The sequence below is a fragment of the Daucus carota genome, chromosome 1, assembly GCF_001625215.2.
Source record: "Daucus carota subsp. sativus chromosome 1, DH1 v3.0, whole genome shotgun sequence".
In the NCBI taxonomy this organism is placed as follows: Eukaryota; Viridiplantae; Streptophyta; class Magnoliopsida; order Apiales; family Apiaceae; genus Daucus; species Daucus carota.
Genome location: NC_030381.2, coordinates 867,043 through 894,768, shown reverse-complemented (window position 1 = coordinate 894,768; position 27,726 = coordinate 867,043). Strand labels below are relative to the sequence as shown.

The following is a 27,726-nucleotide window of genomic DNA, read 5'->3' as shown; positions in this document are numbered from 1 at the left end:
GGGCGGGCTAAGATTCAATTCGAAGTAACGTAACAGGATTCGATGTTGCACCATCTTCAACTCTTCTCGGGATCCGGAGTTTTTCGAGAAAAGGTCCCATCCTTCAATATCATGATTGGGTCGACCAGGCCAGATCATGAGTGAATAGAAAATATAAAATGTACATAGCTGTTCCAGCTGAAATACTTGGAATAATTCTACCACTTCTACTAGGAGTCGCCTTTTTAGTGCTAGCTGAACGTAAAGTAATGGCTTTTGTGCAACGTCGAAAGGGTCCTGATGTAGTGGGATCATTTGGATTGTTACAACCTCTAGCAGATGGTTTGAAATTGATTCTAAAAGAACCTATTTCACCAAGTAGTGCTAATTTCTCCCTTTTTAGAATGGCTCCAGTGGCTACATTTATGTTAAGTCTGGTCGCTCGGGCCGTTGTACCTTTTGATTATGGTATGGTATTGTCAGATCCGAACATAGGGCTACTTTATTTGTTTGCCATATCTTCGCTAGGTGTTTATGGAATTATTATAGCAGGTCGGTCTAGTAATTAGGGGGCGGCCGTTCGGTCGCCTATGATACTAGGACCAATAGGTAAAAAATGGGTTTGTGCCGCAGGTGTTGAACGATCTACTCTACACAGGTGTGGGCTTACAGGGCTAGGGCTCATAAACCCTTTCTTTCATTCATCAATAGGGCTCTGGTCGGTCACTTTTCTGGGCCGGGATCGATAAGTGGAAGTCATAAAAAAGAGATCTTTCTCTTCGCACCTCAGATCAAGAGGAAGGCTAGCTTGTCAAGCTGGCCTATATAATAATAATAATAGAATCTAAATATATAAATACAAAGATTCGCTGTCTTTTAACCGGCTGTTCTTCTTTGTCAACGCTACTAAGGACCTATAGGTTCGCCTACTTTACTTATGAAAGATAATGAGAACGGGTTATTCAAAAAGGAAAAGGCGCTACTTAGCCCTACATTAGTATAAGTAAGCGGCTGAGTTAGCCTACCCTACTTAATGTATTGTATAGTAAGTAGGCGAGCGAGTTAGCGAAGACGCTTAGGCTAATAGAAAAGAGAGCGTCGGTGCGGAGCCTTCATTCTACTACGCTACGAAAAGGTTACGAAGTCACTTAGCTCGACGTTAGGAGAGTCAAGGGGGAACGCCATACCTACATAGAAGAACCGCTGTTCGCTGGCTTTCGAAGGTCTAACCTTTTGCTCCTCTACTGAAAAGGGGCAAAGCCGCTTTGCACCACTGATAGACTACTTAAGATTCAATTCAAAAGGCCCTACTTAGTTTCGCAAGCCTTTGTCATTGTCAGTCAACTAAGTAGGGCCCGAGGCGCCCCCTGCGAATCCGTAAATCTGAGGAGCATGCCGCAACAAAAGGATGGTCCCCTATGCATTTCATTCTTTCCGGAAGGTAAAAAAGTACCCCCCATCATAGTGAACCTCTCCTTGTGATCGGGATGAGGTAGATGCCTCCCAGCCGGGGGGCGGATCGAATCGGAGTTTCCTTAGGTAGCCACCGACCTACAGTTATCCTTAAACTTCCGTGCTTGGTGGAGAAGACGCGAACAAAGGTACGCTCGCTTGCTGTCTTGTTCTCTGTCGCGAACTGGGATCGCTTGCCAGCTAGGTCAGATTGGAGCAACATTGTATGAGAACATATTACCCATATTCGGGGACAAGGGGCGGAACGACCTCTCGATCTACTTACTGCAGCCCAGGAAGAAAAACGTCGTCTAGGCGCTCCCTGTTGCTCCGATCTCCCCTACGCCTAGGACGTTGTCTGGGCCCAAGAGCCATAGTGAGTTGCTGTTTCCCTTTTTTTCGTTGTTGATACCGGCAAGACCCAGCCAGATGATGTCTGCTGGTTGGTAGTGAGAGGGCTCTTAGTACCTGCATACCCAAAAGGGGGCGCTGGTTCAAAAACAATCGTTTTTTTCTTGCTCTCCCTTAGCAGCGGGAAAGGAGTCTATCTATCTGCCTAGCTTTGGTAGATTTCCCCAACGCAATCCACAGAAATTCCACGAATCCATTGGTGGATAAGTCCGACGACTCAGCAGCAGTGCGGAATTTAGTTTATCGTCTGGTGGATCTGATCCATAGTTAGGGGGCAATACATACCAAAAGGTTCGAAAAAGGAACGCGCATAAGAGTATATAACCAACCCACCCTTCTGTATAACCTATTCACATTAGTGAAGCGGCTGGATGCATAAGGGAAGCGCACGTTTGTGAGACCTTAGTCGGGATGCAACATAGGGGAGTTCGCCTACGAGCACGGAAGAGCGTGGTACCGCTCCGTGGGGACAGTCGACCTTTCTTTTATACCCCGTGCTAAGAATAGATTTTTGTGCGGGTGCGGGCCGTTCATGCCTTTGGAATCGTCAGGTGCTGGCATCTTCTGTGTGACGAACACGGCATCTATCGCCAACTGAGTCCTTCTCCTACCCTACAGTTTAACAACAAAAAATTAAGAGCTAACGCCTGGCGGGCTTCTCTGGCTTTCTCTTTGTCTGCTTCTTAATTGACTCTTATGAGCGAGTTTCCAGTCGATAGTGGACCATACTAATGCATATGCGGGATTACCGGAATAGCAACTACCACAGGTAGCATGTCTATCATAGTCCTAATCTTGCGATAGAGTCTAAGCAGGTTGGGTTTTGCCGGAGCTAGAAGAATTCCTCCAACCCTCTAGCTCTTTCAGCTTTTCTAGTGTTATAACGTGGCTAAGGTGTCACTACTTTGATCTTCTTGGGTGTCTACTACGGGTCATCTAGGTCTTTGTTGCGCTTAAAGATATCTTCAAGATGCTCGACTGTTGAAGGTGCGGGTTCTTCAAGATGGTAGCCCAGTGCTTTCTCTGTTTGTTCTTGCGTATAATCAGTCTTATCTTCTCTTTCTCTTCTAGAATCATTTGTATCCCGCTCTCGCGCACTTCTATCAATGGTATTAGTAGAAGAATCATAAGAAGTGCTATCATAGTAGCTGCCATTGCTCTCATAATCATAGCTATCATAGTAGCTGCCATTGCTCTCATAATCATAGCTATCATAAGAAGGCACGAATTCAGCTTGAAAAGATCTTATATATCCACTTTCTGGTGGGGGTACAGCCAATTCAAGATCTTTCTATGGTTGCGGATCGAGATTGGCTTATGTTCCAATTCTATGTTAAAAATACCTTCCTGAACGGGGACCTACAGTAATAAGTTTACATGAGTCCTCCCCCCGGTTGTGTAAGAGGGAGGAGAACAAGGTTTGCAGACTTTAAAAGCCATCTATGGGCTCAAGCAGTCTCCCCAGTAAGCTTCTAAGAATGCTTTGGTTACAGCAGAGTCACTCTGGGGTCTCAGAAAAGAAAGGAGAAACTCTGCCTCGGTGGGAAGTCTCGGGAGAAAGTAAGCAAGACTTTAGATGCGGACATAGCTCATGGCGAAAGGAAAGGCCTTGAATCACTCCTTTGCAGTTCCTACCGAGTGAGTGGTATCGTGTCCGAAGGCGAGGTAACTTCTTTCTTATAAGACCTACGGTAAGAAAGAGAATAAGTAAAGGATGCTGTATAAAATGAAAAGGGCATTTCACTCACCTTAGAGTGATTACACTTAAATAAAAAGCCACCCTGTCTGCGCTTATCTGTTCGGTTCGTAATGTGCTTCCTTCTTCGCGATGGAATGAAGTCCTTCTGAACTGGAATCATGAATGGGACTCGAACCCATACATACGACCCGAGGCGCCGAGTCATTAAAGGGGCGTTAATCTTAATTATAGAATGGGCGTTACACAAAAACCGAGGCTTGCAGTTCAAGGCGAAAGTTGCTTAGACTAGTCCACTTAGATGGCGGGGAAACTTACTTCGAGAGGCTGCTTCGCCTCGAATTACCTAACGAGAGGGCCGATGCAAAAGTATAGCCCTTGACTCGCGGGGAACGTCAGACAGATTACCTCGCTAATCTACGTTTTTTATATAGACTGGAAGCTCGAGAAGATTACTAAGGTTAGTGCGCTACCAGGACGGCTGTTTCATGCTATGCGCCCACACCCACTACGCCCGAAGCCCGAGTCCCCGGCACACTGCTATATCTGTATCCCACTACCGCTTCATCCCACTTCCTCTACCAACTATACCTGATAGAAAGCGTTCTATATACCAAGTCAAGACAACACGAAAGCAAGAAACGGATAGCGATTGGTTTGGGAGCGTCATCCCGGGGAGAAAGAAAGATAGAAAGGTAACTATGACCCCCGGGGAGTTCCGCTTTTTCTCCCGCCTCAGCCTCGCGGATGGGAGGAGGGCGCGAGCTGAGCCCCGGCACGCTCTATGCTTTCCCCAGCTTTTCCTCCAGTTAAAAGATTCGCTGTAGCCCCCGTGTCTAGGATTCCTGGGGGCATGACTTCAGAATTATAGTAGATTGTGCCTTCTTTCGAGTGAGCGTCGGTTACTTTTGAGTCGCTCTCTGTAGGCATGCAAAACAAACAGAGCCACTGCTCTTCGGGGCGGTTATGTGGACCTCCTTTATTCCCGCTTCGAGGAGATCTTGCTGAAACAATACTAACTCCTCAGTCAGCTGAACCTTCGATTTCGGAGATTGAGCAGAAAGAAACTCCGTCACGGCGGACGGAGAAGGGTTTGGCCTCGACTCCAAGTGATTTATCTTCTTCTCTTAAGAGATTTATGTTAGGACTTGATCGAGGGATCAATGGACTCCGAACATAAAGTAACAAATAAGCCAGAAACCCCGTGTGGACTATGAACCAACAAAAAGAAGAATGCCTTTGAGTCTTGTTCGCGTTCTTCCTTGCTGACTGGAGGGGAGGACAGAGAGAAGTAGCAAATTCTCTTCTCCCTGGAGGCTTTCTGGCATTTCCGGCATGGGAAGCTCTTGATCTTTCCTTCGGTTTTTATTTTCTAGAAAATCGTCTATGAGAAGGACTCTAAGGTATTGCACGTATTGTTCCAAACAAAGAATATTTGCAAAGTAAAACTGCAAACTTCATTCGAACAACTCCAGTGCCACTGATGCAGCAACAAAGAGAAGTCCAACCCGCAGCCGTCCGCCCTCCTAACTCGAATGCCTCTAGGCAAAAATCTGCCCAAGCGTCACCAAGAGGAAAGCTCCCCCACGTCCAGTTACAGACAACGGGCAACACCAACGTCCAATCCTCCTTTTGATAATACCTATTCTCTTCCAAACAATACTGCGGACAATATACGGCGCGGAATCTTTTTTCTTTAATAAATTTAAGAAACTTCTCAGCACATACAGTTTCTGCCGATCCTTCAAGCAGTACTGCTTCTCATGATTCTGAGTTAGGGTTTTGATTCTTCTCATAGGTAATAGTATCTGCCATTGACTCATCTCTGGCTGCTAACACTTCCAATGTGATTACTTAGAGTATTTCAGGCTATTAGGCCTATATCTCTCAGCCTGATCATGAAACTCCTAAACAACATGGACGTCTAATATATCCCTTGTTTGCTGAAATCCAAAGATGATGCTCAAACGTTCCAAAGGAACACGCGCCGTCAGACCAAGGATAACTTCTCGGACGCTGAACCTCTAGAGAAGCAAACCCCTTTTTTCAGTAAATTTTTTACCATTTGTACGGAATTCTCTCAAGTGTTATCTACACGCTTCGCTATTAAAGAACGCGACCTGTACCCAGAAATTCGCATCTGAATCCTACAAGGAGAAACCAGATACATCTGAAATCAAAAGTACAAGAAGCGAACTTGAAGAGCTCCAGACGGATTATTACTAGAGCGTTGGCTCGTTCTTTTCAAACTTCTTCCATCTTTTGTTAGCCTGATTTACTAACCTCTTGTGGATATCAGAGGCATAGGCCAACATCAAATCAAGAAGGGAGGGTTGGCAAGCCTTGTAAAGATCGATGTATAAATCTGTTGTTGTTGCTATTCTTGAACCTCTTCACCATGCTACTACGATTCAGGAATTCTCCAACAGAATTCGTTTTAACTTTTCATTGCCAAACCAAGGAGGCAGATGAATAAAATATGGCTCTGTTGGAATCATGAAGTTCATGTAGTGCTTTGTCGACGCGTTTGAACAGTGTACTCACAGTCAGTCGGGGAGCCATCGCGCTTCCTTTTAATTCTGATCGGGTAAGGCTTTACGGGCTTTAGCAAGTGCTCAAATTCAACGGCCTTCTTTGGGAAAAACTGCCCTTACTGTCTTAAGACATACCAGGTCCATTGGATGGTTTGCGGGTGATTTTTAACGCCAATTCAGATGTGTCTTGAACAACTTGGTTGCAGACCTCAAACTCTTTATCTTTTTTAAAAAGAAAAATGCGATGATTATGATTGTTGCATCATTCACTGCGGTTATGAGGGCAGCACGTATACCTATACCGGTCGAATACCCAAGAGTGGGGCTGTGTCAAAGCCAAAATTTCTAGTTGGTTCCATTTGCATTTCTCGCTGGATCATCTAACGCATCTCCTCCTTCTGCTGTTCCAGTCCATTTGAGCGAAACTTGTCGCCAGCTCGATTCACACCCAAGTGAGTGGCGCGATATCAAGAAGCATTGAGTGTTTTGGTCATAGAGGGAGAATCCAAAGGCCAGGGCACTAACGATGTTTTACTAATGAGATATAGTGACTTGCCCATGAGCTAAGTCTAGCTCGGGCCCTAAACATGCTACTGTATCAGGTTCCCCCCTGGGCCGACGTTGCATTCGCGCAGGAAGGGGCTGGGCCCCAACAATGATCTATCCATTTCTTAAGCCGGCCCTTGTCTCCTGGGAAAGGGGCATACATGTTTATCTGCGAACGTGATTGACAGCTTGAACAATCGTTACGAGAGCGGCGATAGAGTAAACAGATTCTTCTCGGGGAACTCGCTTGCCTACCCTACCTTCTAGGCGTTCCACCTTTTCTCATTCAACCAAAACAACGAGTCAACGCCGTGGCCATTAAACTAGTGGAAGAAGGGCTCATTTTCAAGCTCACCACCTCCCTGAAAACTCTTTTACCCCTCTTACTCACAGAAGAAAAAGTAAAAACCCAACACTAAACGGTGTGCCGGATGGTTCCGCTCGGTGCTTGCAATGGGTTCGCTCTCGGGGCATTCTGCGATTAGCCTGGTTCTTCCTAATCATCTGGTTTTTCCGAACGGAATCTTAGTCATCCGACTCATCCTCAGGGAAATCTTTTTGCAGATGCTCAACCCAATCCTCTGGACTTAGCCTGGGAGGACGAAAGGCCGGTGCGATCGGACGGGACATTACTTTCTCTCTCGAGTTAACCCAACGAAGAGTTTGTGCTATTTTAACCTAACTCGGGTTAGAAGGCCCGCCTACCCCACTCTTTTTAAAAACGTCGCCGGGCTCCGCTTATTCAACGGCTATGGTTTATAGAAAAAAGTGGCTGACTCCTTTTGTATCCCAGTGGGTATATGGTTTTGCGCCAGATATCGGTATGACCTGACGAGGGGATAAGGGATTGGATCATCCATCCACTTCAACTAACCAAAATGGAAGCGGTTCGCGGGAAGTTACCACCGTCCTTACGCGAAGCCGGGGTTCACCAAGTTTGGAAAGCTAGTGCCTCGTGAATGCGCTCCTAATTTAGCCCGTGACTCGTATAAAAGAAGCCTTCGGCCCTGAGGAGCTGGGCTTTGAAAAATTCCCGAGAGCCTCTGCCTGAACGCTCCGTTCTCGGTCCACGCCGTGAAAGGGCCTCTGATGAATGGATTTAAATAGAGCTCGTCCGCTACTCGCCGCTAATCCATGCATCTAATTTTCTCGTTGGGAGGGAAACGAGGTGGTACTTTGGTAGCAAGGAGGGGCGATCTCTATCTGTCTGGTCGTTGTGCAAAGCGCCTCTATTGAGCGCTATATGAGCCGGGTAAGGGGGATTTGACTTGCCGAAAGTGATATGATGTCACGCAAAAAACGGCTGATAAGAGTAGAGCATCTTTCAGAACTACGGCCAAGTGTAGCTAATTCCGGCTAAGGTGCAAAAAAGAACTATCGTAAGAAAGCAATAATTCTCAAGCTTCTATCCTCGGTCGATAGGTTATGATATATTGTCTCTGTCTCTTCAGAATCATTTGTATCCCGCTCCCGGGTGTTTTAGCACGCAATCCCGTCTTTGTCAAAACTTAGCTGTTCGGTTACGCCATCTTGGGCTTTTGCACTTACTGAAGCATTGCCTTGTTGCGTCATGATGGCTTTTCTGATTCTATGTCTCACTTGTCCCTGGAGTAGCGAATGGTTAACTCATCAGATCATGATCTGAGGATTGTAGGTTTTTCAAATCCTGCCTCCGAGCGAGAAGTAGCTTGTTGAAAGGCAAAGCCCGTTCTTGCTTTTCTTCGCTGGTCTGGAAGGGATTAACGAAAACGAAGCGGAGTGCTGTACGTAGCTAGCCCCAATCGAAAGCTTAGGTCGGAACGACTTTAGTGAGTAAATCGGGCGGATGAATTCGCCTGGCAAAAAACTAGACCTATAGCCTCCTAGTATTTCTCAGAATCACTAGCCGGAGCCGCAACCGCAAAATCACATTCCGGCCGGCAAAAAACGCGTGGTTGCGAAGTTCCGCTAGAAGCTAGAAGATAGGTTTCAACTTGTTTTGGTTGAAAGGAAATAGCCCCTCATCGACAGGGAAGAGAGCTTCACGCAGTGGGAAACATCATGCTTACGAGTATGCCAAGTAATCCGTCATCCGTGGCCAAATGAGGGGGAATAGATAGAGAAGGAGGCTGTTCTCAAGACAAAGCAAGAACGATCTTAGACAAGGTGCCTGCTTCTCGAAGAAAGCCTCCCGGCATGGTGGTAGCCAAGACTCTCCACCGGCTGCCTCTTCAGGCTAGGCTCTGGGCAGGGCGGCATAGCACGACCCACTTTTAGTCGGATCCGAGCTCCAGAGACAGCGAGGACAGCCATTTTAGTCTACAGGAGCCACGCAAGGCAAAGATAGGTGAGTGACACCAAGGTAATTCCAGCACGAAAAGCAAAGTGTTGTTATCACACGCCCGGTACTGGTCTTATTGATCACCTCTATTATTCAATCAAAGGACAGCCAGATATCAACGGCCTTTGAAGAACGATGACTAAGATATTGAGTTGGAGTTGCGACAAAAGCCCAAAGCCCAAGGAAAGAGAAAGGGGGGGTCCGGGACCCGAAGCGTCCAACGTTGAAACTGAGGATCACAAAGAACTATATGGCATCGGTGGCATGCGCGTCTTGGGCTCTTTTACTCTAACTAACAATCTCATAAGAAAAGAAAGTGCTTTTCCTAGCGGTAGCATTCAAGGAATGCCTGAAAGGCTCCAGTTCACAGGCGTAGTTTGCGGTTACTTCATTTCGTGAAATTTCTTTTGTTCCGTTCTTAGGCTGGCTCGATTCGTCTTCAATACATCACATCGTCCATGTCAATGGCTGCTAACGCGCCGCCGACGATGCTCAAGGGTTGTTTTCCAACTCGACCGGAGGACTCTGAAAGGATTCATAGATGGCTACCTATAAGAGTAAACAATATGTGCGTTTTGCTACTTTTAGGAAGAGGCGTTCATCTTGCGTTAAAGGCGCCTGATGTGGCTGCCTCGAGACCAAACTAATTGCCCCACACTTGAAAGACGAAAGACCTTGCTTGTAGGAAAATGAACGGTTTTAAACCACGTACATAAACCCCACAAACAAATAGATGGGGGCAGGAGATCTTTCTCATCCGGCAGTGCCGCTTATATAGAAGGGCAAGCGCTGTTCGTGGCACAGCTTTTTCTACGAGATTTTCATTGATCGTATCTAATTAGGCGGCAACAAAAACCGAAGAAGCAGAAGAAGTAGCTGCCTACCTTCTTATTTTTCTTCGGCTGGTTCAACTTATCAACATAATAAAATACCTCAGCTTCTCCAGCTACCTCTGCCTCTGCTGTAGGATCGCCGGTGGATCTTCCGATCTGGGTACCTATGCTTCTATCCCACACCGAAGCCTTGCTCGAGAGACCAGGCCCCCGTTCCTTTCCCCTGACGATGCTCCTAACAACCGCGCAGTAATGATGCAAAGCTGGGCGGGTCTGGGCAGCTACTCTCCGACATCTAATCTAGGAGGGTGCTTGCTATGGATATGATCCGGAGAAATTCTCTTGGTTATGGAGAAGCATCCACACTAAGGTGAGTCCCTTTACTCAAAACTCAAGGATATGTGAAAACACTTGATATAGGGGAGCGAATGGGAAACAAAAGAAAGATTAGGTTCGATCATAGCAAGCGACATGCTCGATTTGATCTCACATTACGTCTAAGGTACGTAGTGACTCTGAGCGAAGCGAAAGGTCCACATTATTCAATCTTTCTAGTAGTTCATTACTTCGCAGTCAATCTGAACTTCTTTAGGTCGAGGTGTCAACTATCGAATGTAATGCCTATTAGGGCATTACCAGCTTTGTAAAACAAAAGTAGCGAAACGTTCTATTCTCTCTTGGAAGATCGGGAACGAAAAAAGCAGGATCCAGAAAAAAGAAGCCTGGGTAGTGGGTAGACTGAAGAATCTTTCAGAACTCGGCCTGATCCTTTGTACTTTATCCCGTCCGGATTGACTTAGGAGGTTTATTCAGAACTACGAATGGGATTCGTTCAAGGCAGCGCATTTGAGGACTTTTAGGGCCATTCTTTCCACTAATAGCCCTGCGTGAATACGCTTATATGACTCGGCCGGGTATGTGTCACTCACGCTCGTTCGATTGGGGGGGACGGTACCTGAGGTCGCCAAAATCATATCTCTTTTCTTGAATGAATAGATCAGTGTATTGACTACGTAAGGACCGTAGCACCGGCGGCATGTTAACTAATAGGGCTTTCCTCTTTCTATTGCTTACCTCTTGTTCCTTGAAGAGTCATCAGAGAATGGGAGGTACTAATACCGGAACTGTGTCTTATGCTTCTGTTTCCTATATAAGGTTCCTCTCTTACCGGTTATTAGCTCCCAAGACTTCACGCAGGTCTAGTCATTTTATGTAAATGCGCATTGATCCCCTTACTGTGACATATGATGGTGGTACCTAGAATTGTTGGTGCGATACCTTCTTTCATAGTCATTGCGTGTAAACATACTGGATAAAGAGATCCACGGAAATAGAGCGACTTTCCATAACAACATACCGCCACTATCGTATTATATACGCCATTTGGCGACAAAGCTTTGCCTCTAATGCCTCGTTACGTATTATCGCTAGCGACGAAGGTTTTACTCCTCGCTTAGCCTCATCTCTTTGAGCCTAGTGGGAGCTGCACAAGTAAACGGCCCGTTCTCTTATCCGCTTGCATAGATAAATATCCCGCTAGAAATAGAAAGATATCTAGGATAGACTAGGGAATGATTGGGCCTCTTTCTTAGCGATTCTTAAGCTAGAACAACTCCTTCTTCCCTCCCCTCGACCTATGAAGTTGCCTACCCTTTATCCTTATGATAAGGCCTCACTCGCTACCTAACCCTAAAGTTCCTTCGCTTACGCCACATCTTAATCTATGCCCTGCCTCCCAGAGAATCAATGCACCCAACCGATTCAATGGCAGTAGTTCCGGGGAGGAGAAGCTGCTTCAATGCGAAGTTTGCTTGCCCTACTTTAGTGTGAGTGAAATTGGATGGGGCATCTGTCAATGTAAAGGTCAACGTACGTAGCAGCAAGCTGGTGCATTGCCTCTTTCTCGGCTCGGAAGCCAAAACAAAACGAACACGCTGCTACTACTGACTGGCCCCCGACCCCGGCATTATACCTTGTCGAATCGGAACCAATCCCACCGCGCTCGACAGTTGAGCGCCGCCGGCCAGCAAAACTTCCGGCCCAGATATAGATCATTCTTCTACCTGGTCCAGCCCTCACAACCCTTCGTGGGTTGGTAAGAAGTAAGTCTTGTTTGGGTTTTTTTAAAAAAGACGGATGGGCAAAGAAAAAAAGTAGTGCTCGCCCGGAACAACGGCCAACAACGACCGTCATTCACATAGATAACTGCTCCTCACCTTCTCCGTCTTTAAGGGCGAAACCGTATGGCGGCTGGAAAGAAGCCGAACCTCACCTTCTCTTTAGATGGTGTGTCAGTGAGAGCCATTTGCTTTAGTATCCCCGTTGCCCTTCTTTTTTTGTCGATCGAATCTTCAAGAGTGGAAACAACAAAAAACAAGCAACCTTACTAATAAAGGAATAAAGGGTTGAGTAAAGGCCGGCTTTCTTCGCCCTGTGCGCGCATCTTTCTCATATCGATCAGGCTTTCCTTGCGTTTTCAATACGGTTAGGCTAGCTTAGACCGTTTTTTGCAGCGAGTGCAACGCCGCACCCTACGTTTTCTTTCGCTTGCTCTGCAGTACGAGCCTCATAAGAGCCGCGCCCCTTCATATGATGAGAAGGAGAGGGGCTGAAGGCGGCTTTGCTATCTAAGGCGAAGGTGCCTCCCTCTTTTCGCCACCAAATCCTTATTTACTACTACATATTTTGGGGTTGTATCGCCTCAGTTGGTAGTCATTGGGCCTTTTTACCTAATGGTCGCAGTGCAAGTCCTGCTATACCCAACCTACCTACTATACTATGAGTAAGGATGCGTCAGTAGGTTCAAGATCACTCTTTGGCCTTTTTTCCTTTAGCCGCGATTCGGCGGCGGATTAGCAGCATGTGCCCAAGCACTCTGCTGCGGCGGAGAGCAGCCTGGCTCTTTATTGCTTCATCAAGATAGTCTTTCTCGCTCCTGAACTCTGCGGCGAGTTGAGTTCAGCCACCACCCCCGGCCCTGAGCTCTGCCTCCGAGCGTAGTCAGCAGCTTCGTGACTTTGCTTCGCTTCCAGCGTTTGCAAAGGGATAACCTTTCAATATCTAGGCGCCTAGCAGGAGAGGGGTCCGCGGACTTTTCCCGGAAGGTCAAGCGTCGCCCCTGTCCCTGGGAGAAGTGGAAGGATTTAGTTTTTTTTTTGGAGGAGGGAGCGCCCTTTGCCCTAATAATAATAAATAATAATAAATAGGCGGCTTCGCCCTCAAGTCGTCAAGAAATAGAGAAAAATATTGATCTGACAGTACACTGATGCATATGTCTTGTCTTCTTTACGGCCTTTTGATCAGCTGCATATGAACGCGCCAATATGTGATCTGGGTTGAGCGGTTGTTTCGAATAGGTGCGGCTTTGCCGGTTTGATTGGACGGAAGGGCTTCGCTTCCGATCGATTTCCTTTTGAGGTCGGTTTGGATGGGCGTGGGCCAAGTTCGGGATTCGCTATCGCCTTTCGGCTTGGAGCGGCCCACCCCCTTGTACTTAACGGGAAAAGCAAGCGCCGGCCTGCTGGAAACCGAGCCTTCGGCTCCCATCCTGATTAGGCGCCCATAAAGGACATCAGACTATCCTTTCTTGTAATACCGGGCTTTCTATGATCCGATCAGTCAATTGAAAGATCCGGATCCTTCTGATGCTTTTTTTTTATACTAGTGCGGCCCAGGATCTATTAGTAAACAGGAGCCGCGCATCGCTCACCCGGCGGATTGGATTTAATCTGACGGATGGATCGGCGTAGCAAAACGATGGGCATTACGAGAGGAAGGCGGAGGAAAAAGACGAGAGGAGAGCAACACTCCCGTCGATATGGAGGCTCGGCAGCTACCACGGCCGTAAGCACGACTCAAGACGGGCCCCCGCCCGATAGTCGCGATAACATATTTCGGAATAAAATCGTTAGCGTGGTAGCATACATGTTTCTTTTCTTATGCCGTTCCATTCATACGAACCCACGCGATCCTATTTTAGGCGAGGGCCAACTCCTTCCTTTCAAGGTGACTCCGACTCCTAGCGGTTGAGCGTTGTTTTTCTCCCAACGCTCTTCTTTTTTTTTACCTAAACCCGTTTTAGTTGGCCTCCTTCGACCCAACTCGAACCCTTGCCTGCCCGGAAAGACCTGAGCCTCTTCCGGTTATTGCTATATAAAGCTTTCCAACCAGCGAGATTGTTCCCCCCACCTTCGATGCGGTAGATAAGTGGATAGGTCGCGAATAGGCGGACTTTCCTTTCACTTGCATGGGATAAGCGAAGCCGCTCCAATTCCACCTAGAAAAAAACCCATTTCTTCTCTACAAAAATATTGTAGCATTATTGAGGAAGCCGCCCTCCTGCAATAGTGAAGGAGCGGCTTGTCGTCTCAGGCCGGCCAATTTCCTTTTTGCTGTTCTACTTTATAAGATAAGCTACTTTTTGCATTCGCCTCTCCTGTATCTGCCGCGGTCTTATCAGCTTTTACTAGCGAAGCCGCCTTCGGCCTTAGCTCTCATTCAAAAGCCGCCCTCCCCCTCTCTCCTCTCTCTAAAGGCTTACGAACGAGCGGATGGTGCTTACGCCGATGACAGAAATGCCGGCCGGAATTAGTATAACGTCCATCCAACCCATAATAGATCTCTCCTACCGCTACCTACTAGTGGATTTATTATGGACGGAATGCCGATTAAGCAATTCCTCCATCCCGATAAAGGCGAGTCACCCGTGATTCGAGAGTTCCTTTTTCCGCTGATGCAGGCCGATTGGTATCCCAGCAGTCAAACACTGTGTTCGTCCTCACCCCCTTCCAATCCAAAATCGATTCGAAGGTGGGGTAAGCAGCTGTATCCGTTATCAAGCCTACCATCTCTTCTCACGAAAGTCTTTCCATCCCGTTCCGAAAGTTTTGCACTATCTGTGTCCTGCTTTAAAGCCCCAGAAAGGCGTCTTACTCTCTCTCTCTATAAAAAAACTGGTGAAGCATCGTGCCTAAGATCGCTCGCGAGGGTTCCCATAATTAGTTAGTTTACGGGAAGCTGCGACTCGACGAACGGCCGGTACAAACGAATACCGTTTTTATTTTGACGAAGAGATCGGGAGGGAGGGTGGGTGCAATGACTGCGCTGCTAGTCTAGCCTTGTCAGCGCAGTTTCATCTATCTCCTGTAGAAAGGAATAGTCTGGAATAGGGGCTGTGCTGAAGGTCCAGTTAGCTCAATTTATATCATGACTTTTATATCCGGATCTTTCTGTCGACAATTAGTGATTGGTTGCTAATTGCTCGGGAATCATTGATAATGACTTTGCCAGGTTCTCGGGGGGCTACTCTTCTTTTTTGTTCGATCGAGCCGCTTTCTCCCTCCTTCCCACTTCGTCCAGCTCCTCTTCACGAACTGTAACAATCGGTGCACGGAAGCCAACTCTATTATCACAAGAAATAAGGAACCGGGCGACGATTTGGCCACCAGATATCGGAGGTGTGAAAGAGCAGCTGTGAGAAGCTGAAAAAACCTCAAAAAACGACGATTGTTCGTGGAAAGGTTTCCACAGAAGACCCCTTGGTTCTGGCAAACGGATCCACAATTTACAGGTACCTGAGGAGCATACCGATGGAATGAACGAAATACGAGCGTTAAACATATATGGTCATAGATCTGGGTTGAACTTGATCATTGAGCGATTTTTTGTGTTGCACCATGACGTATGAATGGCAAGTGCCAAACTGGAATACCCGTGGAAGAGTTAGACAGGAACAGGAGAAGCGGAGAACCTTAATGGAGGAATCGTTGTATTTCGTCCTTGTTCCCCATACAACTGGGGATCAAAAGCACCCACATTTGATGACTTATAAGGGAAAGACGACGTAAGACGCATGCTATTTGGAGACGTGCAACATATGCGGGGAGGCTCCGTTGATTGTGATACGAACAAAATACGAGTCCAAAGGCCGGTAATAAAGTGTTTAGCTAATGGAGATATTAACTCTTCGTGAACAGTAACCGCGTAAACCATGTCAAACCACAAAACGATCACCATCAACGAAGGATTCGATCTTCTCCTCTAAAAGTTTCCGGGCGACAAATGAAATTCATAGGAATATATGAGAATTCAAAGGAGCGGAAATAAAAAAAAAAAACTCTTCATTTAAAGATTTCTCTGACATAGGCGGGGCCACCTTCTTTGAGCCCTTGCTCACAGACTTAAAACGTTGGAGCTCCAATCTGCTCTCTTTCCCACACGTGCACACTCTAGCTGGTTCAGTCGTTTCTTATCTTCCTCACTAGCATTCAAGTTTCTTGCCGTTTTTGTTTCATCCGATTAGATTGAACTCATGCATGCTGTCGAAAGTCATCTTTTGCTCGAATGCTTGTCCCGCCTTATAAGCCACCAAAAGTTGCCATCCTCAATCCAAGGTGACTAGATTGAGTGGGTTAGAGGGACTCAGCGCAAGCAGCAGTCACTGCCAGGAAAGCAGAGAGAAGAAGCCGTCCCGAAAGGGCTTAAGAAAACTAATCCAGGTGCGGGACGCCTGTGAGTCCGCTAATGAGTAGGGGATTCCCACTTCCATTTTTTTTTTTTTTTTTTTTTTTTTTTTTTTTTTTTTTTTTTTTTTTTTTTTTTATGGAAGGCCTGTATGATGTACTGCCGGGTCTCTTCTACCCTATTCCACACCGCCATCTATGCTGATCGAGAGCCCGACCCATGGTTTGTGCTAGTTCCAGGAGGCAGCTATAAACTACAAAAAATGGGAAAGAGTACAACCTTCATTGATAAAGGTTAAGGTCCCGCCTAGAGAGATAGCTTATCTAGGAAAGGAATTCAAAGGCAAATGGTTTCTCCTAGGACGGAGATGGGGTGGTCGACTAAGGTTTTAGAGTTAGAGGGACCTAAGTCAAGGCAGCACATAAGCGCATATTCTTCTCGGTTCCTCTGTTTGTTGCCGAGAGAGTCGGGAGGGCACCACTCAACCTTATGTGTGAGGAAGGCGGTGCCGACGAAGAAGTGCATTGAGCAGGCAACATGATACGTCTGCTTGAAAGTGGTTCCGTTACCTTCTTAACCGCTTTATAACCAGAGCAAGCAATCAATCTTTCTATTTTATGCGGAAGGTTCGGGGCCAAGGCGCTTTGAAAACCTCATTGAACATCCCCGAACCGGAGCTCCTCAGCGGGCACCCGCAACTCGGACGCACTTCGTTTCCTTCTTTGATACCGATCCTCCCTTAAAGACGTGTTGGAATGCGTTGACCTGGTTATCGGAGTCCTAGGCTGGGGAAGATCTTTCTGTCTTTTCCTCTCTTCTATTTTGAGTTCGAAAATCGATTAGGGTAGGGCGAGCAGTCCCCCACTAGATAGGCAGGGAGCAGCTCGACGATAAGTCTCGGAGATGGAGCAAACTCCTCACCGCACCCAACGGGCAAAAGGGCCAATTCGCTACTCTGGAGCTGTTTATATCCGTTCTTTCTTTGTATGTAGGCTAGTCCTTATGCTTCTACCTACTACTAGAGAATGCGGCGCTATCTTTACTTGACGGATCTCTCGAAGAACTGAACTCTTAGAATGAATCTCCAAGCAAAGCTACTACGAGTGGCGATCTATATATGGACCCTAGACAAACGAATGGGAGATGGTGCACACCTTTTCTCTGCATGCCACGTGGACGCGCTCGATCACCCCGTCTTCTATGTATCAAGGGCCGCACACGCCGGTGACACTTCTCACATACTCACAGAAACGACACGAGCACATCGACAAGGTGTGATTGCTGTTTCCCCTCGACTCAAAGCGTAAATCCCGTAGGCGCGCTCTCTCTTTTTACTAGGGTAGGCTTTCTGCCGAGACACTGAACACCCATCTAGATTCTGAAAACGAAGAATAAGCACAGAGACCTCACGATGAGAGTCTCAACACCACCTCACTTATAGGAGTTCTCTCTCTCTATATGTTCTACGTGACATACGATATATAAGGTCGCCCTTGCCTCATTCTAGTTGGGCTGCCCTCGGGGAGGTGTTGAGAAGACTGGCTGTCGCTAGCGTTGAGATAAGAGAGGAGATCCCTTTTTTGCCTTCTTACATTGCAATGGCAATTGATGACCTGACGGACTGACTGACAGACTCATCCAGAGACGAAGACATCAGTTATACCCTTTCTCTTCCAGAGGCTTGGAAAGAAAAAAAGTCCATCCACTACCCAGAGTAACTATTATTCAACTAGTAGATAGAATCCATCTTGGCTTCTTGAGCTATGACTAAGGCTTGGGGCTACTTTTTCTTTTCTGCTTACTACTAGGGCTTCCAGCACTACTTCCTACGCAACCCCGGGGTTTCCCCTGTGACCTTCACAGCGCTTTACAAGCAAAAAAAAGATATCTTATTAGCCTGTAAGTCGAAAGCGTCATTCGAACCCATGCTACTACGCAAAGTCAACTACTGTAGAGTCACTCTACTCAAAGGTAGCTGCATACGGGGGGAAGGGAGAGGCTATTGCACGATCCACCCAACCCAGCTAAGCTAAAAATGCTGCATAAGGGGCGTGGTAGGCCGGCCCCCGCCCATTGGAGGTGCACGAACATACGCAAGGGGGTAAGAGGAAGTCCATGGAGAAAACTACCAAAGCGACTGACTTTTCTTTGTTCGTACCGTTTCTGTCATCGATAACTGCTGGGTCTGTTGGTGAGATCCACCCCCCAAAAAAGCATATCGCGAAAGGGTTCAAGCATATCTTTTTTATGAATGATAAGCGGTTTCATTTATGCTCTGCCCTGCCGTGTGTCTTTATTGAGCTTTCTTCCACTTCAGCGCCATGCGCTTTGCTTTCGCTTTATAGAAGAGGAGAGCTTGTCTTGAGAGCGAAAAAGACAGGGGCAAGCGATAGAAAGGATAGCCTCGCGCGACCGACTAAAACACAATGGTGAGATATTAGTGAAAAGAAGGACCAAACGCCGATGAAGAAGGGAGTGAAGAATGCGTAGGAGATGTCAGTTTTCTTTGACGATCAAGGAAAAAAAAAAAATGGAAACATTATGCCCTTCGGAAAAAGTATTCTACAGATGGAAAGCCTGTTACGCAGTAAGTGGAGAGGAAAAGATCTCCAAGAGATTCTTTATCTCTTCCATTCCAGGCGCTCAACCAGTAACCAATGGCGGAAAACTCAAAAATCCATGGTTTCCGTGTAGACCCCTATTTCGCCCAAGTGTTTCGGAAACGGAAAAAAGACGCGGTTTTTCGCACAGCTTGCTCATCGGCAGGTCCCACTGTATCTATTTGGCCGAAGAAGCATCGGAACAGTTGGGAGTTCTTACCTTCTTGGGACTCCTGGACCAAGATCTGCTTTTATTATGGGCCATACCGATCTACTTTCACTTAGTCGAATCATATGATGTATGAACAACTTCTTCATTTTGATGAATGGGAAACATCTCTTTTTTCAATTTCTATTAACCTAGTTCCTTATCTTGTTGCGTGTGTTTCCGGGAGGAATAAATCTCTTAAATCTCGGGATACACCTCATAAACTGCGGCCAGAGAGTAAAGTAACATAGGTCGGGAAGAAAGAGTCCTGGGTCGGGACGGACGACATCCCCATCTTGGTTGCGTTCCACAGCATGCTCCTCGCTGCCCTATGTAGTTATTACGGGGGCCAAGACTCTCTTAGAGGGGTATTAACAACATCTCTATATGGTGACTATCACCTAACGTATTTCGCTCAACAGCTCATCACTGTTACCGTGAGAGAGACTTGGTCGACCCACGTGCCTTCCTATGGAGAACAAGTTATCTTCCATGTGGGCGAGGCTTAGTCAAGCACACGTTGGTATTTGCCACATGCTCACTCCTACCACTAATGGTATCATTGCCAGCGTGGGAGATACCATTTCGGTTGTGTTGCTTTTGTTGAGTAATAGATCTTGTCCCCATCTCGTCTCGACTAAATATTCATATAGAGAAGAGATGGACAAAAAGAAAGTCTGTCAAAAGGGGCGATGGGTTCGCCCTTCCTTAATGCCCAACAAGTCCCATGCCTTTCTTGGTTGGATTCCAACATAGATTTCGTTCCAAGTCTTTTTGCATTTTTAGCAGCAGAATCGGAACTCTAGAGATGAACGTGTTTCAAATGTCGTTCACAGGTATTTTCCATTTTTTTAACAAATTCTCCTTTTGAGTCAGCGGAACCGTGGCAATTAGGATCTCAATACGCAGCAACGCCTATGAATTTTTTTTTGCACGGAATAATAGAACTTACATCACGATATCTTTTTCTTCCTCATTCTGATTTTGGTTTTTTCGTATCACGGATTCTAGTTCGCGCTCTATGGCATTTTCCACTCTAAAAAAACTCCAATCCCGCAAAGGATTTGTTCATGGAACTACTATCGAGATTCTTCGGCCCATATTTCCTAGTATCCTCCCGAGTTTCATTGCTATACCATTCATTTGCTTGTTATACTCATGGACGAGGTCGTAGTAGATCCAGCCATGACTCTCACAGCCTCTTGGACACATCCAATGGTATCGGAGTGCGCCTCTCACGAGGGTGATTTAAGTCACCGGAAATGCCTTCTGAAAGTGAATATGGTCGCGAAGATCTGGCTACCGGTAATCTCCCATTCCCGCCGTCGAGGAGACTTCATAACTATAGCATCGCTCAGAAACGGGGAGTTGAGGTGTGTTAGGCCTCTTACCCCGAAATGCTCCCAGCATAGAGCCTATGTTCCATTCTTGATTGTTGCTGGGGCACACATCCATCTCTCGGTGTGGAGCGATATACGAGAAATAGATGATCAGCCTGCACTGTCCGATAAACGGCGCTGACGTAGTGAATCTATCGGCACCATAGCAGTGGCATATACACTTTGGACCTAACGGGCCGGCCCAGTAAACCTTTCGGAATGGGGGATCCCGTTGGGCAACAAACCACGGTAGTAGTGCGGAACTACTGGGCCTGTGATTGAGGACAACCTCTGTTCCTGCTCCCTCTTTCTTCGCTTCGGCGGACGGAGTGTCCTACGGTAGGTAACAGCAGGCACAAGCAACTTGACCGAAGGGGACCAGCGCTTCTACCCTCGGTAGAGGAGCCGTTCGCAGGAGAGAAGCAAGGGATGTCGTTGAACTGTGGGACGGGTCGCAGAGAAAGAAGACTTATTCCTAGAGCGATTCCTATGATCGATACAGGATATATGACGATCTCTTTCTTATTCTATTCTTTTTCTGAAAAAAAAAGAAGGGTAACTCAACTTCTCAGCTAGGAGTTGGGTGCGGGGACCCCGTTGGCATAATGACGCTGGAACGTGGGAATTCGAGGTCTCATGAACTACTACTAAAAACCAACTTTTTGTTGAATTTGTGGGACAACACGATTACGGTCAGGCCTATGATGGCTCCTTTTAGATCTACGGGCGGCCGTTCACACGCGCATAGGGAATCTATCCCGGAGCGTCAACTGTGCCCCGCCGACAGGATAGGTGAGGAATCAACTCTGGCTCTTCTTTATTGGGGCCTACAGCTCGCCGAGCCCGCCTAGCATCCCCTTCCCTTTCCACTGCCGCCTTTATCGACCAAAGAAGACGACTATAGGATTCGAATTCGCTTTCTCGTGGTGAACTGGGTCGTCCCATACCTTCTGCCTTCCCTAGTGTGGAACCCGTCTTTTTCGCTTCAAGCCTTCCTCTCGAATACCTAGGGTAGGTAGGGTGGGTGGATAACCGGTCCCTGTTTGCCAATACAAATTCCCCGGCCTTCGACCCCTTACTCATAAAGGGTCTTACGGCGGGAGAACTACCTAAACACTTTTAAAAGAGATAAATAGTGTCTTTCTAAGAGTAGGCGTGGAGAGCCTTTTTGCGGGGGAAACTTGCAAGTACGTTTGGAGGGAGGCGTGCGTCGACCAAACCTTTATGAGTATTCGGACTATACACCGTTCCGATGAAACAGTCACTCACTTTGACAGTTATACGATTCCAGAAGATGATCCAGAATTGGGGCAATCACGTTATTAGAAGTGGACAATTCGAGTGGTTTGGAGTACAGCCAAAACTCATCTACGTATTATTGTAACATCGCTGATGTACCTCATAGTGGGCTGTACCTTCCTCAGGTGTAAAATGTTATATGCTGTACCTGGGCTTAAATCAGATCCTATTTCGGTACAACGAGAAGGGAGTTTACTATGGTCAGTGCCAGGAGATTTGTGGAACTAATCATTGCCTTTACGCGTGCGCCCGGAAAGCTCGGCCGCGACTGCTGAAGCCCACTCTGGCTCAGCCGCACCACCCTGGTGCGAGCCCACCGAGAAGGCAAGCTATTCCAGCGGAGCGGATGGAGCAGTATGGACGAGCGCAAGGAGTCGATAAGATAGAAGAAGGGGCCAGGCTCCCGGTTGAGCAGAGGACCGGTTTAGGATAACGAATTGAAACGCGGAGCCCGAGCGGCCGGCACGAGCGGTGGTTTAGTGGCCAATAGCGCCCTAGTTATGGCATCCTCTCTGCGGCTGGCACTCGAGGAACCCACGGGGCCCTCCATTACAGAGCAACAAGTTTAGGGATGCGACGCCCCGCGCACGGGCCCACTTTCATTAGAGGTCGACCCAAGGACCTATGTACGTCGGGGCTACCCCGTCCCTATGGGCAACGCACCAGTGTCCTGAGGGCGGAGGAGAGTTTAGAGTTTATAGGGCCTCATAGTAGCACGGACTTTTGTGCTTTCTATGGTCATGCGAATTGGGCCAGTCTCCAAGCTCGTACTTTTCCTCTACAAAGACACCAGCCGCTCTCACCGGCTAGGCGCCACCTCTCTTTATGGAGTTCTTCCAGCTTCTCATGATTCGTGCCGCGGTGAACACCAAAAAAGAGGGCCATCTCAGCGGGAAAGAGAAGGACGCACGGCAGAGGACTACTGACCCTCTTCTTGTTCCTAGCCGTCTGTACGAGTCCGGGAAGCCTCCTCAATATGAGGCTCACCAATATAGCCGGCGGGCCGGGCTTTTTTTTAAGCTTGCTGCCCTCTTTTCTCGCTTCCGAGGAGCGACGGGGCCTGACTTACGGTTTCCACGCCGGCGCGAATGGATTTGATTTCACTATGATCAGATCAGTGGAAACCATAGTTTATTTTTTCGTGGTGTTGTTGACGTTGTTGAAAGCCGCCATTTTAAGTAGCCTCGCTTTTCAGAGCTGCTCCCAGCTCACACTATGGTGAGAGGTGCCGTGAAGATTAGGGAGTGTGAGCATAGAGCTGCAAGGCTCCCATACTGTTGGAGGGCAGGGGCATCGATGCCAAACAAACTGACCCCTCTCTTCTCTTCGTCGTAGAAGGCGTTTCTAGCGGAAAGCACGCTTATGGTTCCTTTGTGTATCCAATCAATTAATCCACAACACCGGGAAGCTTAAGCGGAAATGGAAAAAAGCGTAGGGTGTAGGAAAAGGTGGGAGGGAGAACTAAATGGAGGGTTCGCCCGCTCGCTCGACGCTAGTTTAGTAGACAGCGAGTGGAAGTGCAAGCCCTTTAGAAATAGTGGGGCGATTACTACACGCGCTCGTAAGTAAAGTACGGAAACGGCCCTGTCTACGCAAGCGGAGCGACCTCGTCTGCCTTGCTTCTGGCGAAGCTTCTAGCACTAGGACTAGGCATTCTAGTATGGCAGGAATTACTACCTTTTCTTTTAGGCGACCACTACATAGAAGCGCTAGCGAAGCCGTCGTATAAATGCGAGCAGCCTATAGCCACAGCAAAACGGCCTACTCTTATAGCCTTTTTTTCCCCTTATTCGGGACTTCCCCGTGCCTTACAAGCTCTAAAAATGGCAATTCTTCACGTTTTTCCTCAGACCGTGAGAATGCTTACTTGCTTGACATTGAACGATATGTGTACCACGCCGAAAAAAGAATATCCGATATGCTTGATGTACAGCCAAGCCGGCTCGACATATACCAGTATGAGGGATTCGCCTTTGCCTCAGACCAGAAGAACAGCGGATATGAACAGGACAACCGGGGAAGGGAAGCCTGACATAGATATTTTTTTGAACCAAGGAAACTTAAACCGTACCAGAACCAAACAAGAGCTGGAATTCCATATTGAACAGCTGACCGACCTACAATAAGACGAAAGATATAATTCTAATTAAATTCTCTAAGGTCCCGAGCTAAAGGGTGTCTCTAGCAAGGCCAAGGCCCAAGAAGGCCCAAGAGCAAGCATGAGGAGAGTAGTCCTATCCGCCTAGAAGGATTCGATAAGAGAGTGTGAGCGGCAGGAGATTCATAGACACAGAAAATAGACGACCAAAAGGAGCAGAAGGCACTCAGTTCTTTCTGTGAACTCAAGGAGCACCAGGTTACACTTTACACTTTCCCGAAGAGAGCTCGAAGACAATAAGATGAAAGATGAGATGCTTGCCTATAGGCCGGAGATCAATCATTGAGCCTTAGGCCACTACCGAGGCCGGCAATGGAGGCTCAACCCAACTTGAGAAATGATCCTTACTTGAAAAGGCGGAGACAATGGCCTCTTGGTTGCGACAAATCGAGTTTCAAACGCCCATTTATCAATCACCTTTTCAGGCACACCAGGCCATTCGGTCCCGCGCAAGTCCCCCTTTTTACTAATATCCACGGGCTTCTTGAGATGATTCTTACTAAACCAAAAACCGCAACCGAGTCTCTCATTTTCTACACTTACACGTTGAGAGAATGTCAATTTCCCAAAAATGGCAGAAGAAGGTGCAAGCTGAAGGACTTGGGACAAGATATTCTTCCTCGGGACAGGGGGAGATGCAGCCGCTTAGCGTCTGAACGATCCCCCCTACATGGGTGTGTTTGCTATCAACACTAGAGGAAGACAGAACTACTAAAGGATCAATTCCTTTGACCGGTCGTTTCGAGTACCAGTCTTTCTGGATTGCTAAACGCGATTCGATGACGCCGACGGGAAGGAACCACTGGAAATTCATCAACTTCGATCTCCTAAAGCCTCAAGACCAGTGCGTAGGCTCTAGACTCCCTCCTTCGGCTCTAAAACGGCTACTGTTGCTTATTTGGTCTATCAACTACTCGGCCACGCTACTGACCAATTGCGAGCTTTTACGTACAGGTCGTCGGATTAGGGGCCTTTCTTTCGCAAGGGCCAGATCATTCCATTGGCGGCGAAACCTTTCCTAACTAGACCCCCTTAAATAGACTTATCGTCTACACGGTTTTGACTCTTTCCTTCAAGCTGCCTTATCCCAGTTGTTGGGACTCGGTAAAGGGTTGGGATAGATGCTCTTCAGCCGTGGCCTCGGAGGTTCCACAAGCTGACCTGTGGGATGAGCTAGACCAGCCCCTCATCAGTGAAGGCGGAGCTCTGTCGTGTCATGAGCTGAAGGAGAGGCTTACTGTCCTCTCTCTTCCTTTGGTAGGAAAAGCAGAAAAAAGGGGGCGTCGATCCGCTTTGCTGAGGCGGCAGCGGGGACACAGCTGGGGGCCTGAGGAGGAATGCCTCCCCGCGGAAAGCGGCTTCTACTCCTCAACGAAATCTAAAAGCTAAACTCCCAACCCCCGCACGCTTATGGCCAATCTGCGCAGGAATGCGGCGGTCCTCTTAATCAATACGGTTGCGAACATGGACGCCAACCAGGAGAGGGTCAGGGGGAAGATATATGCTAAATGGGGTCGGGCTAAGATTCCATTCGACGTAACGTAAACAGGATTCGATGTTGCACCATTTCCAACTCTTTCGGGCTCCGGAGTTTTCGAGGAAAAGGTCCCATCCTTCCATTATCATGATTGGGTTCGACCAGGCCAGATATGAGTGACTCGAACATATTCAACTGGACATAGCTGTTCCATTGAAATACTTGGAATAATTCTTACCATCCTACTAGGAGTCGCCTTTTCGTGCTAGCTGAACGTAACGAATGGCTTTTGTGCAAAACGTCGAAAGGGTCTATGTAGTTGGATCATTTGGATTGTTCAACCTCTAGCAGATGTTTGAAATTGATTCTAAACGAACCCTATTTCACACGTAGGCTACTTTCTCCCTTTTTAGAATGGCTCCAGTGGGGCTTTACATTTATGTTAAGTCTGGTTCGCCGGCCGTTGTACTTTTGATTATGGTTATCGGTATTGTCAGATCCGACATAGGTATTTATTTGTTTGCCATAGCTTCGCTAGGTGTTTATGGAATTATTATAGCAGTCGGTTAGTAATTAGGGGCGGCCGTTCGGTTTTTTTCGCCTATGATTACTAGGACCAATAGGTAAAAAATGGTTGTGCCGCAGGGTGTTTAACGATCTACTCTACACGGTTGTGGGCTTACAGGGCTAGGGCTCAAAACCCTTTCTTGCATTCATCAATAGGGCTCTGGTCGGTCACTTTTCTGGGCCGTCGGGGGATCGATACGTGGAACGTCCTAAAAAGAGATCTTATCTTCGCACCTCAGATCAAGAGAAGCTAGCTGTCAAGGCTGGCCTATATTAATAATATAATAGAATCTAAATATATAAATACAAAGATTCGCTGTTTTTAACCGGCTCTGTCTTCTTTGTCAACGCTACTAAGGACCTATAGGTTCGCCTCATTTACTTCTGAAAGATAATGAGAACGGCGTTATTTCAAAAAGGAAAAAGGCGCTTACTTAGCCCACATTAGTATAAGTAGCGGCCTGAGTAGCCTACCCTACTTACTGATTGTATTAGTAAGTGGCGAGCGAGTTAGCGGAAGGACGCTTAGGCTAATAGAAAACGAGAGCGTCGGTGCGGAGCTTATTCTACTACGCTAACGCAAAGGTTACGGAAGTCACCTTAGCTCGGACGTTAGGAGAGTCACGGGGGACACGCCATACTACCTAGAAGAGACCCGCTGTTCGCTGGTTTCGAAGGTCAAACTTTTGCTCCTCCAGGGGACTTTACTTGACCCTTCTCCAGTCTCCCGCACTGCTCAAGTAAGTGTGCGACTCCGTATGAGGACCTCCTTCCCTTTGCCTACTCTCCGTTCACACGGTTCTCAAAGCAGAGGAGGAAGGTTGGCAGGAGGAGGTACCACGAGCCCTCTGTCCCACACATCTATCCAGAAGCAAGTGTAGTTCACCGGTTCCACCGAATGCTCCTATCCTCGGCAAAGATCGTGTGAGTGTGCAGTTATGCTTCGGATGCTTCGCCATAGAATAGATCGCCCCAGTTCCCTTTCTTTTCCGGTGCACTCGCTTTATATCTCCGATACACAAGGAAGGACGCGGTGGGAAGGAAGCAGCCCTAGCCTCTGTCCGGCCGATCATTCCGCTGGCATCTCGCATTCACGCCCCCCCTTTGACTGCCGCTCGGGGATGTAGTTGTAGATACGTTAGTCTTAGTGGGTCGTTGGCTCCACTTGTTATCTCCTTCTACGACATGCTGTTGTCGTCGCCATATTCCATATGTCACTTAGTCATCTCTGCCTCGCTGCGGGTCAGCACCTCCGAAAGAAACGGAGGACTTCATTCAGTGACCCCGCGATCGCCCTCTAAACGATCAGAATAAGGTAAAGCTTGAAGATAAGTTTTTGTACTCTATTAATTTCTCAGTCCCTCTAGTCGGGTGGGCGCCGGCCGGTCTTTCGACCAGATCCCCCTAAAAACCGTACGTGCGGGTCTCCCCGCATGCGGCTCACGCCATTCGAGGTGGCCCAGTCCAGCCATTCATTCGCAAATCCTGTAGTGAAATTGAGACAGCTCGATCTCGGAAGCTAATTCGCGTGTAGGCAGCGCTGTCTGTCGTACCGTTGACTCTATTCATATATTTGCTTTCTTACATTTGTTATTTTATAGAGGCTCGCCCCCTATTTTTCCAAGAATTCGTGCACTTCCCTTTACTCCATAGGGCCTTCTCTAATAGGGAAAAGCCCTCCATTTCCGTCAAATGACCCGGCCTCCCCTGGCGCTTCCACCATCCGGGCCCCCTTTCCTCCCTATGCTCCCCCGGCGCGGGCCTACCACGCTTCGCGCCTGCGGCGTTTTCGCCAGACGGCCTTT

At 47.6% G+C, this 27,726-nt stretch overlaps 3 protein-coding genes and 2 pseudogenes across 3 annotated transcripts; 4 read left to right on the top strand and 1 right to left on the bottom strand.

Moving 5' to 3' along the window:
• Window positions 1-94: 94 nt before the first annotated feature.
• On the bottom strand, window positions 95-2,627 carry LOC135152710 (uncharacterized). Its single transcript, XM_064093782.1, has 5 exons — window positions 2,592-2,627; window positions 2,334-2,454; window positions 2,021-2,188; window positions 1,844-1,920; window positions 95-1,771 (listed from the first exon to the last, which is right to left on the bottom strand). The coding sequence occupies exons 1-5, from the start codon at window positions 2,625-2,627 to the stop codon at window positions 1,439-1,441; spliced, it is 735 nt and encodes a 244-aa protein (XP_063949852.1). The 3' UTR covers window positions 95-1,438.
• On the top strand, window positions 159-2,143 carry LOC135151287 (NADH-ubiquinone oxidoreductase chain 1). Its single transcript, XM_064089175.1, has one exon. The coding sequence runs from the start codon at window positions 159-161 to the stop codon at window positions 546-548; it is 390 nt and encodes a 129-aa protein (XP_063945245.1). The 3' UTR covers window positions 549-2,143.
• A 16,147-nt stretch (window positions 2,628-18,774) lies between the features above and the next one.
• Window positions 18,775-19,234, top strand: LOC135150756 (uncharacterized; annotated as a pseudogene).
• Window positions 19,235-19,512: 278 nt separating this feature from the next.
• On the top strand, window positions 19,513-25,266 carry LOC135152703 (cytochrome c oxidase subunit 2). Its single transcript, XM_064093626.1, is given in 14 exon segments — window positions 19,513-19,737; window positions 19,878-19,988; window positions 19,990-20,031; window positions 20,034-20,069; window positions 20,071-20,106; window positions 20,108-20,195; window positions 20,198-20,267; window positions 21,609-21,642; window positions 21,644-21,661; window positions 21,663-21,804; window positions 21,807-21,821; window positions 21,824-21,855; window positions 21,858-21,919; window positions 24,969-25,266. Coding segments are annotated over 14 exon segments (1,209 nt in total).
• A 75-nt stretch (window positions 25,267-25,341) lies between these two features.
• On the top strand, window positions 25,342-27,243 carry LOC135152695 (uncharacterized; annotated as a pseudogene).
• The last annotated feature ends 483 nt before the right edge of the window (window positions 27,244-27,726 follow it).

What these genes read in the sequence shown, in the direction of transcription:
- LOC135151287 (XM_064089175.1), top strand. Translation starts at nt 159, where the DNA reads ATGTACATAGCTGTTCCAGCTGAAATACTTGGAATAATTCTACCACTT.
- LOC135152710 (XM_064093782.1), bottom strand. Translation starts at nt 2,627, where the DNA reads ATGATAGACATGCTACCTGTGGTAGTTGCTATTCCG. An exon ending in AATGGATTCGTGGAATTTCT is followed by an intron (nt 1,921 to 2,020) that starts GTGGATTGCGTT and finishes TTTTTGAACCAG; the next exon opens with CGCCCCCTTTTGGGTATGCA. An exon ending in CATCTGGCTGGGTCTTGCCG is followed by an intron (nt 1,772 to 1,843) that starts GTATCAACAACG and finishes TCCTAGGCGTAG; the next exon opens with GGGAGATCGGAGCAACAGGG.